At 40.0% G+C, this 21,150-nt stretch overlaps 1 protein-coding gene across 2 annotated transcripts in view; it reads left to right on the top strand.

Annotated features, from left to right (window-relative positions):
• Positions 1–21,150, top strand: part of LOC131219396 (cleavage stimulation factor subunit 50) — a 40,548-nt gene that overhangs the window by 7,606 nt on the left and 11,792 nt on the right. For both annotated transcript variants that reach the window (XM_058214506.1, XM_058214508.1), the window contains exons 4-6: positions 69–141; positions 19,125–19,208; positions 19,286–19,372. In XM_058214506.1, the coding sequence (XP_058070489.1) occupies positions 69–141; positions 19,125–19,208; positions 19,286–19,372 (244 nt within the window). The remainder of the gene's footprint in view (positions 1–68; positions 142–19,124; positions 19,209–19,285; positions 19,373–21,150) is intronic.

Raw genomic sequence — 21,150 nt, 5'->3', positions numbered from 1 at the left:
TTATTGCTCTATGTTTTATTGGAGAAGTATCAAAATAAATGCTAATGTATTTCATTGTAAAAAATCAGTGCTGTGCAGGATACAAAGGGTTCATCAAAGAGTTTCCCAAAGCATGAGACTAGACATGTTTCAGAGCATAAGGTACACATTTAATGATACAAAGATATTTCTTTTCTGGGTGGATACACTGTAGTTATGGCGGATCAAAACTGCATACAGTGGATCTTGAAGGCGGGACTCTTGCTTATCAATTCAATGGTATTACTAGTACACTAAATAGTATGTTGACGAAAAGATGCAACGTCTCATAAGATTAGGGTATAAATAAATCAAGGAAATTCTAGATGTCTGTTAAAAAAAGGGCTGTGTAAGAAACTCCATAGATGCATAAGAAGCTATGATTATGGGGGATCAAGACACCATTTCTTTGTTTTCTGAGCCAGGACAATTCATAATTTTTTTTTTCCTGAACGTTGACAATTGATTGTCCTGTTAATTGAGTAGTATTACCAATTTGTGAAACAATTGGGGTAGAGAAAAATATGTAACTTCTCTGAAAGATGAGAATCCTAATGGAAACAAGAGAGCTCTGGATATTTGTGAAAGAACTGATTTTGTGCTGGAAACTTTGCCAATGCAATTTGACTTGGTTCTCATGAAATCCTCACTGGACTATATTTGGAGGCAAACTCTCAAAAGCATTTCCTTTGTTTTTCTGCTTAATTCTTATTTACCAAGAAATGCACGTCCATAACAAAATGAACACAATAAGTCTTTCTTTCCACAGTTCATGGGATTTAATCCCTTTTTCAAACATTTCTTTTTTACTTTTTCGAAATTTTAGTTTTCCATTATCCAACGAGGCCCAAAAATGTGTGAGGTCTGATTGCAAACTGCCACTTTGCTAGAATTGATCGAGCAACTGCTGCAACATTTGTTTCATTAAATGTATTTTGGTTTTTTAATGCCATATTTCTACCATTCTCTCTCTTGACTTTTTAAGCCTATTCCACATATTTTATTTAAGCCCCATTCATATCAAGTGTTCCTTCAAAACTTCCTTCACCGAAGGGTTGGTGAAGGGCTCTACCAACATTTCACATGAAGGGCTCCAACAACACTTAGAACTTCCTATGATTAAGTAATGTTTTGAAGTTGGTCGCAAAGTATGATAAACCAACACTGTTGCTAGTAATCACTGCAATGCTGGTAAAGATGGCTGTTAGTGACATGTCTCTAAAATGATCACTATGGCTAGAGGACCATTTGCTATAGGAAAGACAATGGATGAAGATTCTCAAATCACATGTCTTCCTGCGAGTCTTTCATAATAGCGTACCAAAAATACTTGAGCTTGAAATAACATAGGTTGAGCTTAGAAAAGAAACAAATCCAAGCTGTGTCAGGTCCTAGTACTTCCTTTTTTAAGTGAAACTTGCTGTAAACCTTCTAAAAGCAAGGAAATGTTTGAGAAAATAGCTTAAGATGAAGGGCATAGGAAAATCCAAGTGTCAAAACTCAAGGGGTTGTTTTTGGATGCCTGTGTCTTTTTAAGTTGTAAACAAGTTACACCTGAAGGTGAGTTCCAGGTGTAGGGTGGAACTTGTTTACAGGTTAGTGAAATCACTTCTTTTTTTGAGGATTTCAAATGCACTGAAAAGATGTGACTTACAGTTTGAAGTCACAGGTGAAATTTCCTGTCCAAACGTCACCTGTAAGTGAGTTATCTCTAAATCCTTTACAACTAATAAAACTTACATGCATCCAAATGGCCCTAAAAGAAAACTAGAAAGCACCCTGTTTAAGGAGCAAATCATACTTGTGAGAACCTGGATATGTTTTGGCCGATTATTCGAGCAAAAAGAAGAGAAAACAAATAGAGAAAAACCTTATTTTGATAGGTTGTTTCCACCAGCTTTAGTCCAAGCGAGGATTTCCATAAGAATCTATTGGATTACATCAACATCATTTTATGGTACATAATTAACGCCTTGAGTTTGGCTACAAGTATTCTACCATCTTTGTATTTGGTGTAGTGATGTTTGTCATGGTTGTCATAGTTAAGAGTAGTGTTCAGAGTATCGAGCACCAAAGGCTCAAAGAAACAAAATATTTACCACTTGGGCAAAAATGACCAATTGCTTTGGTCAAATTTTTAGTATAAGAAACCCACCCAGTTATGTCCAAGTTAAGCCCTTTTATAAACATACTCCTCCGTTCTGCTTTTGTTTTGAGAACACTGGCTATTTCTCTCGACCCAAACGGCCCAAATTACAGCCAGCAAAACTAACCTCCAAACCACTTTCCTTTCTTTCCCTCCCCCTCCCCCTTTCCAAGTCAGAAAGAGGCCCTCAATGGTCCCCATTATGACCCATGACAGACCAAAGAAGGCAGGATTTCTCCCACACCTTGCTGATGAACTGGTAATGGTTGAGCAGGTGCTCCACTGACTCCACTCCCCTCAAACACATCACATGACAATTAGGAATCACCGGTTAGCTTTTATGAAGGTTGTTGATAATTAGGATCTCGTTCCTGCCAACTAACCATGCAAATGCCGCCACTTGGGGGGTTTTGAATGACCAAACAAAGGAAAGCAAACCCTTTCTCTCATCTGAAAGGGAATGCTTTAATAATTCATAAAATGAGTGGACCGAGAACCTCCCTGATTTCTCCAAGGACCAAACCATTGAATCCCTTTCACCTGATGATGGCTCGATACAGTGAAGCCACTCTATACGGCAAACAAATTCCTTCGACACGGGGTAGACCACACCACCACCCACGACCCAAAAGCAATGATCAATGGTTGCATTTTGATCCGAGGCAATTCTGGCTATCCTCAGGAAGATGAAAGGCAATGGGTTCTCCCACATCCACACATCCTCCAAAAACCTGATCCTTTTCCCATCACCTCAAGAGAGTTGGACTCCTTTTGTTTTTTGGTCATCCTAAGAACCCCTCTCCACAAACCCGATGCCTTGTTGAGGGAAGAGTTCCTCACCCACCAACCTCCTTACCGAGTTCCATACTCGGAAGCACTAACCTCTCTCTAAAGCCTTCCTTCCCCTGAGCCAAACCTTTACGACCATTTACTAACAATGCTTGATTCATCTGCTCCAAATTCTTAATCCCAACCCTCCCCTCCTTACATGGTTTGCACATCTCTTCCCACTTTAGAAGTTGAAATGGTGAATAATTTGAGGAAGTTGGTGAGATGCTTTAAAGTGGTTTTGGGCTTAAAAGTCAACATCTTTAAGAGTGAAATGCTCGGGGAATGCTCTTGGTGCAACCCAGTTATTGAGTCAATGAGATCTCCATACCCAAATTGCAAACAAATAAAAAAAAAAGAACACTCACAAGAATAATAGAGTAGAGAGGGAGATAACTTTTATTGATATTAATATTTTCTGTTACAAAAGTTAAAGAAAAACCACACTTAGAAAATATTCGAATGACTAACTCCTACACCCCCTATAAATCCTAAAAGAATCCTTAATTGAAATCTCTACAACTAAGAGAATTAATCACATTTTATTACAAACTAATCTAATATTTCTTCATATGGCAAAAGCCTAATGAAAAGCTAACATGGAAAGCAATTAAATCTCTAAATCCAACCCATATCTTCAATCATATCAATTACGCGCTCATCACATCTTTAAATCAGCCCCCATATCTCACAAAAATAGTAAAATACGATCCTTGATTTAGGCCCCTAAATCTATAAATAGTCAACCAAAAAATCAGCACATGTTGGGCCTACGATGGGGTATGGGTCTACGTCTTGTTGGGCCATACAATGGGCCTAGATGGGTCCAAGTAGGTTGGGCCCTATAGTGGGCCTAGGTGCATTGTGGCCCTGTATCAACTCTTCAAGTGATGAGGTGTTTTTGCTTATGGAAGTTTTTGAGTGTAGGGCTGGTTCGTTTCCATTGACATATCTTGGGCTCTCCTTGTGTATTGGCAAGCCTACCCAACTTTTTTGGTATAAGGTTATCAAAAGGGTCGAAAGGAAGTTATCTGGTGGAAAAGCAGGCACCTTTTACCAGGTGGAAGGCTAACACTAATTAAAGTAGAGATCTCGAATCTCCCAATCTACTACATGTCTCTCTTCAAATGTCCAGTCTCGGTTATGGATAGGCTGCGAAGGTTGAGAAGGAATTTCTTGTGGTATCACCAATATTATTATTGATACTGAGAAAAATATACCTGTCTGAGGGATATTGGAGAACTTTTGTAAGGGATATTTCTCAAAATATAGTTTAGTTGATAATATTGCCAAATGTCGTCGATATTATGATATTTATAAAATTTTAAAATACCAGCAGTTTCGGTATCACTGACCTGTTGATGCTGATAATATTGACAACATATCGATAATATTGCTAATATTTGGAACACTGGTTAAGAGTAATCTTACTTTCAATGAGAAGATTTTCTTTCTTTTTTGCATGGATTTTCGTGTAGGAGGTGCGGCGAGCCAACAATTCACGTACGCGGCGGTTCCGCGGGGGAAGTTTTAATGGTGTACATCTTCCATTGTGGTTGGCCCACTGGGTTTTGCATTCTCCTCATTTTTTGGTTCCAACGGCTAAAATGATCTGGGGTATCGGATAGACAGCATGGATATTACATATACATCAAGGTGTGACCCACACTTGCTCTTGTACGACCAAAGCATGCGAAGGCCAATGGTTACATAAACGGCAATCAATGCTATTCTTTATAGGAGCTTCCAACAACCTATGAGGAGAAGAGGGCACGACCATTTGAATAAGGCTCTCTCGAGTTTCATGGTTTATTTATTTATTTATTATTATATTTTTTGAGTTTTTTCCGACTATATGCCTCACTTTTAAGCCATCGACATTTATCTGCCCATCCAAACTTACTTTACCAAACTATGACCCCGCTGTACAGGCGACTTTTTACCGGACCAAAATGCCCTCCTGCAGTTTCTGAAAGCTGCTGTTCTCCTTACATGGTTCAACCGTATCAGAAAATCCCCCATTTTCTGATTTCTTCTCTCCTCTTGTGATTGTCCACCCTAGCAGGAAAACCCTCATTTTCTGATTTCTTCTCTCCTCTTTGTGATTGTCCACCCTAGCTGTAAAATCCTCATTTTCTGATTTCTTCTCTCCTCTTTGTGATTGTCCACCCTAGCAGAAAAACCCTCATTTTCTGATTTCTTCTTTCCTCTTTGTGATTGTCCACCTTAGCAGAAAAATCCTCATTTTCTGATTTCTTGGGCAAATATGCAACACGTAACTCGGGAAATTGACTGCAAACTTAGTGAAATTGACCAAGGCCTAAGTGAAATTGACCGAGGACTACTTGAAATTGACATCTTTGTGGTGAAGTTCACTCACTTCGCGGTGAATTTCACTCACTTTGCGGTGAAGTTCACTTCCTGGTGAATTTCATTCACTTCGCGGTGAAGTTCACTCACTTCGCGGTGAAGTTCACTCACTTCGCGGTGAATTTCATTCACTTCGCGGTGAATTTAATTCACTTCGTGGTCAAGTTCACTCACTTCACGGTCAAGTTCACTCTCTTTGCGGTGAATTTCATTCACTTCACGGTTAAGTTCACTCACTTCATGGTGAATTTTCTGGATCTCACACACGTGTGCCCATGTTGGCACGAGTTCCACGACTCCTGTTGTGCATCTCATGCTAGCTGGAAGTGCATAAAATATCAGCATTCCTCCTAGTCAATCATGTAACTCATTAAGGTCCATCACGTGAATTGGAAAAATCCTCACCGTTGATCCAATGAAACCCACCATGCAAATGTCATAAACCAAAAGTCGCATCAATCTGACGATTCTTGCAATATCAATCTTTCTAGACGTCCATTTCTTGGCCAACAGACAAATGATCAGAAAGTCTTGGAATCTCCATGTGGCCCCACCTGATCTTGATAAGTTGTCAGGATTACGCCTATGGTCTGCTTATGGCCATGTGCAAGTGGCCGAATCATGAGGTCATGTGAGTGGTATAACATAAATTAAAAAAGAAGTCTCAAGTAGCATTTTGTTAATAAAAGTAATCAGCCCCATCCACTCAACAGGTGGGCCAAACCATAGAAAACAGTGTATGATATACATTGTTTTCTCTAGTGTGGCCCACCTAAGAAGTAGATAGGGCTGATTTTTGATATATAAGATGATCCTCATGATGGAGCCAACCTATTGGACGGGCTGGATGTCCTGCACACATTACAGGTTGTAAGTTATCCACCGGTGGACGGTAACTTATTGTCAAACGGGTTGGACTGGAGACTATCTCAGTAACAAATAGGATGATCCATTTCACTTCAGGGGACCACGTACTGGGATAGATGATTGGGACCGTCCATCTCGCTATAAATGGACTTGGCTGATTATTTGGAAAAATCCCAATCGAGCAGCTAACAGCATAGGAACCAACTGTTGAAAGTGAAAATCGCCAACGGTCCACATCCATTTCACGGTCGGTGGTGGGCAGAAGCGGATTGGTTAGTGTACCACACACCATCTATATAGTTGGTGTATTGACGTCAGCAAGTTCTGTGGGTCCCATTGACGTCAGCAAGTTCCGTGGGTCCCATTTGTGGTGTGGTCCAGTTGACCTTTGGATATGATTCATTTTTTGGATACTACTCTAAACTGATCTAGAAAAATGGATGAACGTTGTGGATATAATAAATACATCACTGTGGGGCCATGTAACTTTGATCTCCTTTGAACCGTTCGTAGATTAGTGGGCCATTTCTTCTCACAACATGGACAACGCAATTGTTTTGGTTCACCACCACTGCTGATGTGGTGGTGCATCCCTTCTATCCATACTATTGAAATTGTAGGACAATTGTGGCTAGGGCATATCATGAGTGGTAAGGTGGTCAAATGATCTCAACCATCTAAAGATTGACAGTTTAGAATAAAATGATCAGTGGTCCACATTTAGTGAGGAAATAGTTAAGGTTGTTATCCATCTGTGAATTCCATCCACAATGGCTTTGGCAGCTTGGACCGTCTAGATTGTCGTAGATGTACGTCACATGTAGCATGGATGGGAGACACCACAACTCATATAATGGTGGTGAACCATCATTCTAGTCATTTCCTTAAAAAAAAATACGTGGGCGACTGGGCGTCGTTGTAGATTAGATTGAAGTAATATCTAGCAAAGAGTAATGCTAGTGACTGTCGCGCATGTAGATGCGCCCATTCCAAGCCCCACACCAAATTCGTAAGCCGACTGAAATAAGCCACTTCCTGAGTGAAATTGACTGCGAAGTGAGTGAAGTTGACCGCGAAGTGAATGAACTTCACTGCGAAGTGAGTGAACTTCACCACGAAGTGAGTGAACTTGACCACGAAGTGAGTGAAATTCACTGCGAAGTGAGCGAACTTGACCTCTAAGTGAGTGAAATTCACTGCGAAGTGACTGAACTTGACCGCGATGTGAGTGAAATTCATCGCGAAGTGAATGAAATTCACCGCGTTGTGAGTGAACTTGACCGTGAAGATGTCAATTTTAAGTAGTCCTCGGTCAATTTCACTTAGGCCTCGGTCAATTTCACTAAGTTCGCCGTCAATTTCCCGAGTTGTGTTGCATATTTGCCCGAGAACATTGTGAAATTGACCGCGAACTAAGTGAAATTGGCCATGAAATGAGTGAGATTGGCCGTGAACTGACTGAAATTGACCGACGACGAAGTGAAATTGACCGATAACTACTTGAAATTGACATTTTCAACTGAGTTAAATTGACCGCGAACATCATGAAACTGACCGATAACTGAGTTAAATTGACCGAGAACTCGCTTAAGTTGGTGAAATTGACCGAGGACTGACTGAAATTGACCACGAACTGAGTTAAATTGACTATGAAATGAGTTAAATTGACCGCGAATTTAGTGAAATTGATCGATAAGTGACGGAAATTGATCGAGAACTCGCTCATGAAGTTGTCGGTCAATTTCCGCAAGTTCTCAGTCAACACGATGTCAATTTCAAGCAATTATCGGTCAATTTGACTCAGTTCTCGGTTAATTTCACACAGTTCTCGGTCAAGATGTCAATTTCAAGTAGTCCTCGATCAATTTCACTTAGGCCGTGGTCAATTTAACTCAGTTCACGGTCAATTTCAGTCAGTCCTCTGTCTATTTTACTCGGTTTTCATTTAAAGAGGAGGTGAGAGAAGAAATCAGAAAATTGAGGTTTTTCTGCTAGGGTGGACAATCACAAAGAGGAGAGAAGAAATCAGAAAACGGGAGTTTTTCTGCTAGGGTGGACAATCACAAAGAGAAGAAATTAGAAAATGAGGGTTTTACTGCTGGGGTGGACAATCACAAACAGGAGAGAAGAAATCAGAAAATGAGGGTTTTTCTGTTGGGGTGGACAATCACATAGAGGAGAGAAAAAATCAGAAAATGAGGATTTTTCTGCTAGGGTTGAACCGTGTGAGGAGAACAACAACTTTCAGAAACTGCAAGGGCATTTTGGTCGGGTAAAAAGTCACCCATACAGCAGGGTCATAGTTTGGTAAAGTAAGTTTGGATGGGCAGATAAATGTCAGTGGCTTAAAAGTGAGGCATACAACAAGAAAAAACACTTAAAAAAAAAAAAAAAACTTTTGGAAAAAGAAGGACGTGAAATTCCGATTTGCTTCAAGTAAAAGTTGAGTATTTCAATTTGTTTCAATTCAAGTTCTAATTATGTTGAATGCTTTCTACTTGCTTTCTATTTCCAATTTGATTATGTTTTTCTAGTTCCCTCTAGCCCAAGCTAGAAAGGAAGCACCATGGGCTTAATGATCCTTTAGTTGTGATGATTGACTGTTTTGACTGATGAGATGAATGGTGTATGCATGTTATTAAGTATCTAGGTTTAGGTTTTTGATTCATCATGTGAGATCCATATGGTGGATGCTTAGGCTTAACTTAGATCAATAAGATTTTTTAGATGAGAGATATTCTTAACCTGTTATATTATTTGATTCATTATCTCATGGATATTGAATGCTGATAATCACTAGCGCTTGAGGGTATATTTTAATGGTGCTAATTCATGATTCTCTAATCTCGTGTCATTTACTCAAATAAATGAACTGTTTTATTTTTCGATTAGGCTGACCATAGTGCTTGGATCCTAATTGTGTTATCAAAGTCATCATAATTAATGGATTATTAATCTATGTGTGGAACTTTGAAGCTTAGGTGTTGTTAATTTAATTGAATTCTGTTTCAAAGTCATACTCTCAAAATCATTGCATCCGTTTAGTTAGAATTTTCATAGGTCTGTTTCCATTGTCAGATTTGCTGAATGACCCTCAATCGAGTGGTCCTTTTCTTGTATAGAAATCATTTTCCCTACTTACAATATATCCCTTAATTACAGCATAACAGCAACCTCTATATCCCCTAATTACAGCCTTTAATTACAGCATAATAGCAGTATCTATATCCCCTAATTACAGCCCTTAATTACAGCATAACAGCTGCATCTATATCCCCTAATTATAGCCCTTAATTACAGCATAACAGCAACATCTATATCCCCTAATTACAGCATAATATCTCCTAATTACAGCCCTTAATTACAGCAATATATGGTACAACAATATATGGTAGGTTTGTTGTCAATCCTACTAACATCCCCCCTCAAATTGATCCTGGTCGATCAAGAAGCATCAATTTGCTAACAAGAAATTGATGACGTAGTCGTGTCATAGCTTTGGTGAAGACGTCCGCTATCTGAAGATCGCTTGAGACATGTGGAAGAGATATAACCTGAGTATCAACAGCTTCCCGAATAGAATGGCAGTCCACCTCAATATGTTTGGTATGCTCGTGATAGACGAGATTGGTAGCGATCTGAATAGCACTCGTATTATCAGCATGAAGATGAGTGGGAGTAGACTGAGGAAAACCTATTTCAGCAAGTAAGCCATGGAGCCACATAATCTCCGAGCAGGCTGCCGACATGGCATGGTACTCGGACTCGGTCGAAGATTTGAAAACACGATCCTGTTTCTTACTCTTCCAAGAGATAAGTGAATCACCAAGAAACATATACCACCCGATGACAGACCGACGAGTATCAGGACATCCTGCCCAATCAGCATCACTAAAAGCCACAAGGCGAAGAGGAGTACCAGTAGAGAAGAACAAGCCACGGTGAGAGGAACCCTGGAGATATTGAATAATTCGCCGGACTGCGACAAGATGAAGGTGGCGAGGAGATTGCAGAAATTGACTAACTTGCTGGGCAACAAAGGAGATGTCAGGCCGTGTAATAGTGAGATAATTGAGACTACTAACTGTCGAAACACCATGGGATCAGGAAGGAGATGCGCAGAAAATATACCCAAATATGCTGACTATGGTCATCTATGAATGTCATAAAATATTTATAATGAGCATGAGAAATGACAGGAGTAATGCCCCATACATCACTATGAACAAGGTCAAAGCAATTCTTTGCCCTACTCCCGGAAGAAGGGAAGGGAAGAATCTTACTTTTTCCGATTTTACACGTAGAACAATCAAAAGACAAAGCATGAGGCAAAGAAGAATCTTTTTTTCCCAACGAACCAGAATTCAGCAAATGAGATTAAAAAACCTTGTTTGGATGGCTTAAACGTTTGTGCCATACTTCACAATTATTGGAGACAGTAGTACAAGCCAAAGAAATGATAATAGGAATGGAAAAGTATAATGGAAACAGTCTCCCAACTTTAGGCCCCTCCGCTATTGTCCTCCTCGACACCGGATCCTGCACATGACAACCATCACGAGGAAACTGAACATTGTAATTATCATCCACTAATTGTCCAACCGAGATAAGACTCGTAAAAAGCCCAAGTGATACAAAAATATTAGTAAGTGATGGTGTAATATCACCAACCCCAGTAATCGGTAAACGATGGCCATTAGCAACTTGAATATTAGAAGAACCAGTGTACTTACGAACATTGCTAAGCATATCAGGAGAACTGGTCATGTAATTGGATGCAGCGGAGTCAACAAGCCAAGATTGAGAGGGTATAGTACGTATAGTATCCTTACCTTGCAGCCCTAAAGCAAAAAATGCCGATACAATCATTTGCTGCACCATTTCTGGTGTAAGGGCAGGTGTAGCAGCAGTGGAAGATGACACTGGAGTGAGATTTTGAGTGCTGGTTACCCCATCTGAAGTGTGGCCAGTAGCAGTAGCAGTAGCATGATAAGCATTCATGGGTCGGTTTTGAGGACGTGTTGAGCATTCTTTGATGATGTGCCCCTTCTGTTTATAGTAGTTGCAGAACTTTTTAGCACAATGGGCAGCAATATGCCCATAATCTTTGCAACTGTAGCATTGAACTGTATGTATGTCTCGAACCCTCCCTTTGCCTTGAGCAGCATATGCGACAACATTCTCTTGTGGAAGCAAAGATTGAGTAAGAAGATGTTGTTCCTCTCGAAGAAGTGCTCCAAAACACACGTCAAGAGATGGTGAAGGATCCCTGTGCATCAGGTTGGAGCGAATAGACTCGAATTTTGGCCTTAGTTTCATTAAAAACTAGTCTCTTTTGTTAACTTCATGAACTGCTTGAACAGCAGAGAGGGACTCGGTTGACACGTCGGCATACACAATGTCGGAAAACTCAGCCCAAAGATTCTGAAAACCACAGAAATATTCCTGAACAGAGTGTACCTTAGGAATAGGAAGCATGGCCAGTTTCCAACTGAAATCGCCGGGCGGAATGATCGTGATGATAGACCTTTTTCAAGTACTCCCACATCGATTTAGCCTTCTCGTGCGGCCTTAAATTGAGTATAAGCACTGGATCAATAGATCCAAGAATCCAAGTCATCACGCGAGCATCTTTCACCTTCCATTGAACCAACGTCGTAGGATCGGTAGGCACTGGATTACTCCCATCAACATGACCCCACAACTCCTTTCCCATGACAAAAAGTTGAAACTGAAACTCCCAGGTAGCGTAATTCTTCCCTTCAAAACCGAGTTTGAAAGACTTCTGAGTTGGAGTTGTAAGCCATAACTAGAATCTCTCGAAATGCACCAAAAAAAACTACAAACCAAAACCATAGCTTAGAACCACGAAGATTGGACCAAAGACAAGGTTGCAGAGAGTGGCTCTGATACCATGTCAGATTTGCTAAATGACCCTCAATCGAGTGGTCCTTTTCTTATATAGAAATCATTTTCCCTACTTACAATATATCCCTTAATTACCGCAAAACAACAACCTCTATATCCCCTAATTACAACCCTTAATTACAGCATAACAGCAGCATCTATATCCCCTAATTACAGCCCTTAATTACAGCATAACAACAACATCTATATCCCCTAATTACAGCCCTTAATTACAGCAATATATGGTACAACAATATATAGGTAGGTTTGTTGTCAATCCTACTAACATCCATTACTTAGTTTTGTGTTTGATTTTCCTTTCTTTTAATCCATCTCCCTGTGGGATCGACCCTGTGCTCAAAGGATACTACTTGCGAACCTTTACACTTGGAGGACAACAACAAGTTTTTATGATGGATTGTGAATTTTGTACATCAAATTACAACTCGCTCTAAACTAGTGATTAGATAATTGAACTCAAGTGTATAATTTTCAATTATCAGAATTCTGACTACTATCAACCTAGACTAAGTATTAATTTTGTCTTTGGAACTCGCATAATATCATGGTCACATTCTTGTGTGTATATATATATATATATATAAATTGAAATTTTTTCCATAAACCTAAAAAAAAGAAAAAGAAAAAGAATAAACCTTAAAAAAAAGACTCAAAAGTAGACTCTACTATACCTAAAATGTAAACTCACCCCCCAACCTAAGATCTACGTTGTCCCCAATGTAATGATGATACATGTAATGCGGAAAATATGGGACCAATAAAAATAAAGGAAATGATGGATAATACTTGTCATGAAGAACTCACCTGCAATGTGACACTAAAAATAAAAGATAGCGAATATTGTACAAATCCTAAACTAATGCTCCATCAGACTAGGAGCATTAATCTGAATATTCTGGCTCATGAAGAGGGGCAGACTCCTCTCCCAAATGAAAGTTTTCCACATAAGGCTTCAATCTTTGACGATTAACCTTGTATACATTGCCATTACGCGGATTCTCAATTTCAATAGCCCCATGAGTATATACATTCTTTACATTGAAGGGGCCTGTCCATCTTGATCTCAACTTTCTCGGAAAGAACTGGAGATGAGAATTATACAATAGGACCTTTTGCTGAGGTTTAAAATTCTTTCTCAAGATGTTTTTGTTATGAAAAGCTTTGGTCCTCTCTTTGTAGATCTTAGAGTTTTCATGGGAGTCTCTTCTTAGCTCCTCTAACTCATTCAACTCTAATTTCCTTTGTCCACTTGCTTGGTCCATGTCAAAGTTTAACTTCTTTATTGCCCAGTATGCCCTATGTTCCAATTCCACAGGCAAGTGACAAGCCTTCCCATATACCAATCTGTGTGGGGACATTCCAATCGGGGTCTTATGAGCTGTCCTATGAGCCCATAGAGCGTCAGATAGTTTGAGGGACCAATCCTTCCTATCTGGCCTTATAGTCTTCTCCAAAATGTGTTTGATTTCCTGATTAGAAATCTCTGCTTGCTCACTCATTTGTGGGTGGTATGGGGTGCTCACTTTATGCTTGATTCCATATTTCTTCATCAAAGCCTCAAATGTCCTATTGCGAAAGTGAGACTTGCCATCACTAATGATGGCCTTGGGAGTTCCAAATCTAGAAAGAATATTTTCCTCGAGGAATCATATGACCACTTTCTTGTCATTGGTCCCACTTGAAACTGCCTCAATTCACTTGGAGACAGTCTACACCAACCAATATATAAAGAAATTCAAAAGAAGATGGAAATGGGCCTATACAATCAATACCCTAACAATAAAAAATCTCCAATGGTAAAATAGGGGATAAAGGCATCATATTGCGCCGGGACACTCTTCCCAACCTTTGACATCTATCACAAGCAACACAGAAAGCGTGAGTGTCTTTAAACATGGTGGGCCAGTAGAAACCACACTGCAGGATTTTTGCAGTGGTTTTCTTAGCAGAAAAGTGGCCACCACATGCTTCCATGTGGCAAAAGGAAATAATGCTCTGAACTTCATTCTCTGGGACGCAACGTTTAAAAATTTGATCAGTCCCATATTTATATAAATACGGGTCATTCCAGAAGAAGTTCCTAATCTCGGTTTCAAAACGCTTCCTATCTTGTGACTTCCAATGGTGTGACATTTTTCCGTCACAAGATAGTTCACTGTATCCACATACCAAGGCAATTGGGAGATCGTAAATAATTGCTCATTAGGGAATGTGTCCTGGATATATATCCCGACAATGGAATCAAAGTCATCATAATTAATGGATTTTTAATCTACGTGTGGAACTTTGATAACACAATTAGGATTCGAGCACTATGGTCGACCTAATCGAAAAATAAAACAGTTCAATTATTTAAGTAAATGATATAAGAGATTAGAGAATCATGGATTAACACCATTAAAATATACCCTCAAGCGCCAGTAACTATAAGCATTCAATATCCATGAGATAATGAATCAAATAATATAACAGGTTAAGAATATCTCCCATGTAAGAAATCTTATTGATCTAAGTTAAGCCTAAGCATCCACCATATGGATCTCACATGATGGATCAAAAACCTAAACCTAGATACTTCATAACATGCATACACCATTCATTTCATCATTCAAAATAGTCAATCATCACAACTAAAGGATCATTAAGCCCATGTGCTTCCCTTCTAGCTTGGGCTAGAGGGAACTAGAAAAACATAATCAAATTGGAAATGGAAAGCAAGTAGAAAGCATTCAACATAATTAGAACTCGAATTGAAACAAATTGAAATACTCAACTTTTACTTGAAGCAAATCGGAATTTTACGTCCTTCTTTTCCCAAGAGGTAAAAAAAAAACTACTAAGGATCTAAAAAACTTGTAAAAATAAAAATAAAAAAAGTTTAAACTATGAAACTCGAGAGAGCCCTATCGTTGATTGCCATTTACGTAACAATTGGCCTTCACATGCTTTGGTCACAGAGGAGTAAGTGTGGGTCACACCTTGATGTATATGTAATATCCATGCCATCCATTCAATAACCCAGATCATTTTAGCCGTTGGACCCAAAAAATGAGGAGAATCCAAAACCCAGTGGGCCAACCACAGTAAAAGATGTCCACCGTTAAAACTTCCCTCGCAGAACCGCCACGTACGTGAATTGCTGGCTCGCTGCACCTCCTGCACGAAAATCCATGCAGAAAAGAAAGAAAATCTTCTCTTTTTTTTAAAAAAATTCTTTTCATCTAATCACGTCCGTGGTCCCCGCGTTAATATTCTTGTGAAATCCAAATCGTCCTTCTGTTTCTCCTCATAATGTAGGCCCATGAGCCAAAATATGGAGCAATTCCATGTCTTCGGTGGACCACACAAATCATGACTGCCCATCGTTGAAACCTCCCTGGAACCATCTCGTATGCGGTTTGCGTATTTCACGCACCAATCACCTAGCTGGTGACATCATCAAGCTCCCTACCTTTGGAAAGTTGCACAACATGTGCGTGGGCCCCACATGATATAGTTCCTAAGATTTGATCCTTTTATCGGATTCCTAGCGTCGTCTTTACCCAAATGGACCGTTGGCCTATCCAAACAATGTCCACCGATCCCAAACTTTGATTAAAACTGTATGTAATTTTCTTAATCTTGCAGCCTGTCAGAAACTCCGAATTTCTTCAAACTTCATATTATACCTCTTATCAACATTCCCTTCAATATGGGCGGTTCTAATCAACCAAACTGGGCCACACATGCTTAATATGAAATCGCCAAAATTGACTTGAAATCCAATCCGTTTTTTATTTTTTTCTTGTACTTATGACGGATTTGGAAATTTGTCAAATCTCACTTGCACACCTCCCCACAGCTTTGGTTCTTCGTACCTTTCACCAATCCGGACCCTCCATCTTCAATACACTATTTGAGTCGTACAAAGTTCGTCTCATCCCCTGGTTTTGCACGTAGCACACCGTATGACTCCCTGATCTCTGATATTCGCAATCTGACCATTCAGCTCATTTTCTTATTTCTCGGCTTTCTAATCGGACGATATGAACCGTCAACTCTTCTTACAGCTATGCTTCCATCATCCATTGCTCAATCTGCAACATAAAATCACTTAATTGGCACACAGAACATGAAAAACATACAATGGATGGATGTATTGATTCTGATCTTATTCCGATGATTTTCTAACACTTATTCTACTAAAATGATGCTAATTGGGAGTCTAATATGCAATATTTACGCCTCAACTCGGGGGGGGGGGGGGGGGGGGGCGTGTGTGTATATTGTTATTGTACTGGTTACTGAGTAATTTTGCTTTGGCAAACAATTATCTTTTTTCAATAGATTCCTTCATGTGTTTTAATTTCTAATGATTGCATTCTAACATGGTACCATTGAAGAAATCTGGAAACATTACAATCCACCGATGTGAAGGGAGCTAATAGCATGTAAATATGGTACCTAGGTGGGAGGTTGGGGGGGTTAAGAGATCTTCGCTTTACCGTGCCTCTAGCCTTTGGAAAGTTGTGGTGTCGAATGTCGTGTTCATTTATAGGATGACTTTATGGGGAAGTGTTGCAAGAGGTCTTTCCAAGAGTGGCTCACCTCGCTACTGATTGGAATGTTACAATTGAATCGATTGATGTTATCCATCTGTGGTGGTCAAGGTATTCAAAATTGGTTACGTAACGGTAACGGTCACAACCGTTATGCATTACGGGGTCGAAATGGCCGTTACAGAAAAAACGGGCTGTAACGGTCCCGTAAAGGTACTGTAACAAATTTTTTTTTTTCAAAAAATAAGAAAGGGCCGTAACGGCCTATACGGGGGCTGTAATGGCCGTTATGGCCCGTATCATAACGGTAACGGTGGTGGTCGTTATGGCCACCGTTACTGTTTTGGAACACCTTGGTGGCGGTACTGTGGTGTGGTTTCCTCCATGCTGGAGAGAGGATTGATGGGGAAGTTGAGGATTTGGTGAGATTGCTGGATTTTCTGAAGGATTGTTTTCCCTCGGTAGAAGAAAAGGACTCCAAGGTGTGGCATGTGTGTAGTTCAGGTCATTTTTTAGTCCGCTTTTTCTGCAGGATACTTCAGGAATCGCCTCGGACTTCAGTTTACAGTCATCCCTTTCAACCTTGGTCTTATGGAGCTCCACCAAGAGTCGCGGCCTTTGTTTGGTTGTGGGGAGTAAAAGAGTGATAATGATTGACAATCTTTAAAAGAGATCTTTGATCCTTTTCCTAACATTTGTGTTATATGTAAGTGTGAAGCGGAATTGATTGATCATCTCTTCATTCATTGTCCCTTCACTCCGAAGGTGTGGGAGTGTTTCTAAAGCATTTTCAATGTGTCATGGGCGATATTGAAGTCAGTTGAAGATTTTTATGGGCTCGGCGTAGGGGAGTTGTGGGGAAAGAAGGAAAGGTGGTGTGGCGGTGGAAGAAGTTGTGGGGAAGGTTATGATTGAAGTGGTAGCATGGGCTTCTCCAGTGTAAAGGTGGTGAATGCTGCCAATCTTCTCTTTTTTTCAGTTTGTAGTGTAGGCCTAGCTTTTGCCTTGGCAGGCTTTTCAAATAAAATTTCCTTATCTTTCAAAAAAAAAAAAAAAAGAGGAAAAAAAGAAAAAAGAAATCTGGAAACCAATTCTGTAAGATTATTTATATAAAATTTACTCTTAAGAAGCGCCGGCACGTACATCTCTCTGTCTCTCTCACCTCTATTTGATAAGCGACAACACGTAGAATTCCAAGATTGCGCATGTGTAGGTATTTAGTGGACTCCCTTCAAAACTTGCTTAATGCTTAAGATAGATCATGCATTCCTTAGCCACTCAGTTTTAGGTGCCCAGTGTATATTACAAATTTCTTTTGTTGGAAACTACCTGAAGTTAATTTAGAAAAACAAAACAACCTGAACTTCGGTTTGCTACAAATACATGCGCTGCTTATACTGGCTCTTCGCCACCCATATTTTCTCGTAAGTTGATATTTTCACCCATTAATAACTGTCTGGTTGCACTTGCACCAGCCAGTTCAAAGCCCATGTAAAGGAAGGATGATATCTGCAGGCAGCGGGTCGCTGAACTTCTGCCAAGATACCATGAGAATTCTTTTCTGAATCCTTTTTTTTTTTGGCAAACAATATTCTTATAGTGTAAACCGTTTATTTTCCCTCCTCGCCTCCTCCCATATCTCAGCAGCCCCTTCAGCTCCTTTTATTTGGAAGTATGCTGCCCCCCCTAAATTCATCTGCTTCGGTTGGCTAGCAGGGAAAAACAGAATCTTAACGATTGATAATCTCAAGAAAAGGGGCATGCAACTTGTTACTTGTAAACATATGCCTTTGCTGCATGCAGGAAGAGGAATCAGGGGACCATCTCCTGATTCACTGTCATTTCGTCTCCCAAATATGGGCCGAATTCTGCTCCCAATTCAATATTAGCTGGTGTAATCCTAAATCCTCCTGCAATCTTCTATTGGCTTGGCACGGTGTTAAGATAGGCAAAATCAGGTCTCGTCTCTGGAGGTTGTCGATTCTCGCGATTTGGTGGGCGGTTTGGGAGGAAAGAAACAATAGATGTTTTAATGATATTTCTGCGTCGGTCCACCAGACAGTTTGGTCCAGAGCCAAAAAGTTGATTTTGGAATGGGCGGGCATTGTAAATGTTTTGAAGGATTGTGATTTATCGTTCTTAGGTTGCTAAGTTTTCTGCTATCTCAGCAGATCTCTTTTTCCTTTTGTATCTTTCTCTCTTTAATATAATCCAGTTATCCTAAAAAAAAAACAATATTCTTATAGCTGACCCCCAAATAGCTGGGACAAGGCTATGCTGCTGCTGCTGATGATGATGATTTGCATTGCTAATGCCTTCTGGTACAAAATACAGCTTTTCTTGATTTTGCCATTATTTGTAGCTACTGGCCAGTTTGATGTCCTGGAAAGGAAGAACCTATTGTGATTTGTATCAGTTAAATTTTGCAGAATGTTGCCCGATGTGCAAGATTTAGTCCCGATGGGCGTTTTGTTGCAACTGGGAGTACAGACACGTCGATTAAGCTCTTTGAGGTTGTTGATTCTCCTAACAGAGCACTCACACAGTTTCACTTGGCTCCTAATTTATACACACTTGGTGTATCTTTTAGATTTTGAAAGTCAAACAAATGATGCTGCCGGATGCAAGGGATGGGCCCGTTCGACCTGTGATTCGGACATTTTATGATCATTTACAAGTAAGCTACTTCTTAAATCTCCTGGCATGATTTTCATGATGGGTTGATAAGCAAAAACCACGGTGCAGTTTCAACTTCTTATCATCTGTTTCACAAGCGTGGATTCCAGAATTATGTTTCTGCAATTGAACAATCTGCAATGTTTGTTTCATTTAAAAAGCAAGATAAACTGACAGTGCTCCTTGTTTTTTGTCTTGGGTATTAACATTCAGAATTTCAGATGTCTATGAGAATATTTTACCCGTCGGAACTTCTGATATTTGTAAATTATCATTTTAATTTAGATCAATAAGAAATGAAAATCTGGTGTTGTAGTTGCTATGGTAAGTGCATATATGGGTGTAATCCCTTAATTTTTTTTCATTGAGGCTATTATTTTCTACTTTAGTTGATTTTTTATTAATATGTTCACAAACATTCACATATAAATTTAAAGGAAAAGATGAGTTAGTTTGTTTCTGATTTGGAATGTTAATGAATTCGAATGCTTTTCATATATTGCACACTAACTAGTTTGTCAACAAATTGGACAAAAAGTATCATGATTATGTACCAAAGTTTCTCTTTTTTGTGTTCGGTATCAGACTAGATCCTTGTGTATGGTCAATTGATCAATAATGGAGAAAATCATCTAGCAAACATGCGTTTTAAACGCCGAAGAGCAGGAGAGACTGCACAATCTCCTTATTTGCTCAATGGCTTGAAAATTTTGAGGCTATTTCGTCAATCTCTTAGTGCCCCTTTGGCGAAATTTGCCCTGTGGGGTTGGTTGGTGCCTTTCAATATAAGGGAGCATCTTTTGGAGAATGTTGTGATAGACTATATAAGGGGACATTTGAAATGCTAGAAACAAGAATATAGAAATGAAGTTGCCCTTGGGGTTGGCTAGGTGGGTGGTGGGCCTTTTGATTGAAAGGTGATAATTTTTTGGAAACTGTTTCCATAGACCATATGATGGTGCATTTGGAATGACAAGAAAGAGATAAAACTTTAGAGATGTAAGTTGTGCTCATTTGGAAAGTGTTGGAGAGGGTTTTTGAGGACAACCATTGATTAGGGCTGTCAATAGGCCGGGTTAGGGCCGGGCTGAGCTCTGTCCAAGCCCGACCTGTAATTCTGAACCTAAGCCCAAATCTAGCCCGGGCCCGTGACGGGCTAAAATAGTCCAGCTCGAGTCTGGCCCGGGACATTTACACAAAGCCCGACTTGAGTCCGCCCGAGCTCGAGCCCTGAATATCTTTGTGGATAAATGATATTTTGGTGTGCCTCATGTGCGAGAGAGAGGGAGAGAATGGAAGAAAAGGGAGAAAATTAGGTTTAGAAAAGACCTATCGGGCCGGGCTGGGTTTATGGGCTTTTGGGGTGCTAAGCCCGAGCCCAGCCCGATTTACAATCGGGCTCCTAATTTAAGCCCGAGCCCGACCGTCGGGCCTGATACACTACCCCAAACCCGGCCCAATATGGGCCCAGCCCGAAGGCCCATCGGGACTACCCGTCCCATTGACAACCCTACTATTGATGAGCACATCTGAGCTCCTTTTAGAGTTTATCAAAGACGAAGGAGAGCTACCCCAGTTTTTTTTGGCTAGATGATCATTACATGGGGCCCAGTTTAAGTTCTTAACCCTGTTGAGGACCTCACATGCATGATCGTGTATATTTAAAGACCTTACACTAGGAAGATGCATGTGGGTTGCTTAGTTGAGAGTGTTGGACCATTGGATTTCGCACATGGACTGTTGGATTGTGACTGTAGATCATCTTGATCGTGGACCCAT

Source organism: Magnolia sinica, chromosome 11, assembly GCF_029962835.1.
Source record: "Magnolia sinica isolate HGM2019 chromosome 11, MsV1, whole genome shotgun sequence".
Lineage (NCBI taxonomy): Eukaryota > Viridiplantae > Streptophyta > Magnoliopsida > Magnoliales > Magnoliaceae > Magnolia > Magnolia sinica.
This window is presented reverse-complemented; position numbering and strand designations above follow the sequence as displayed.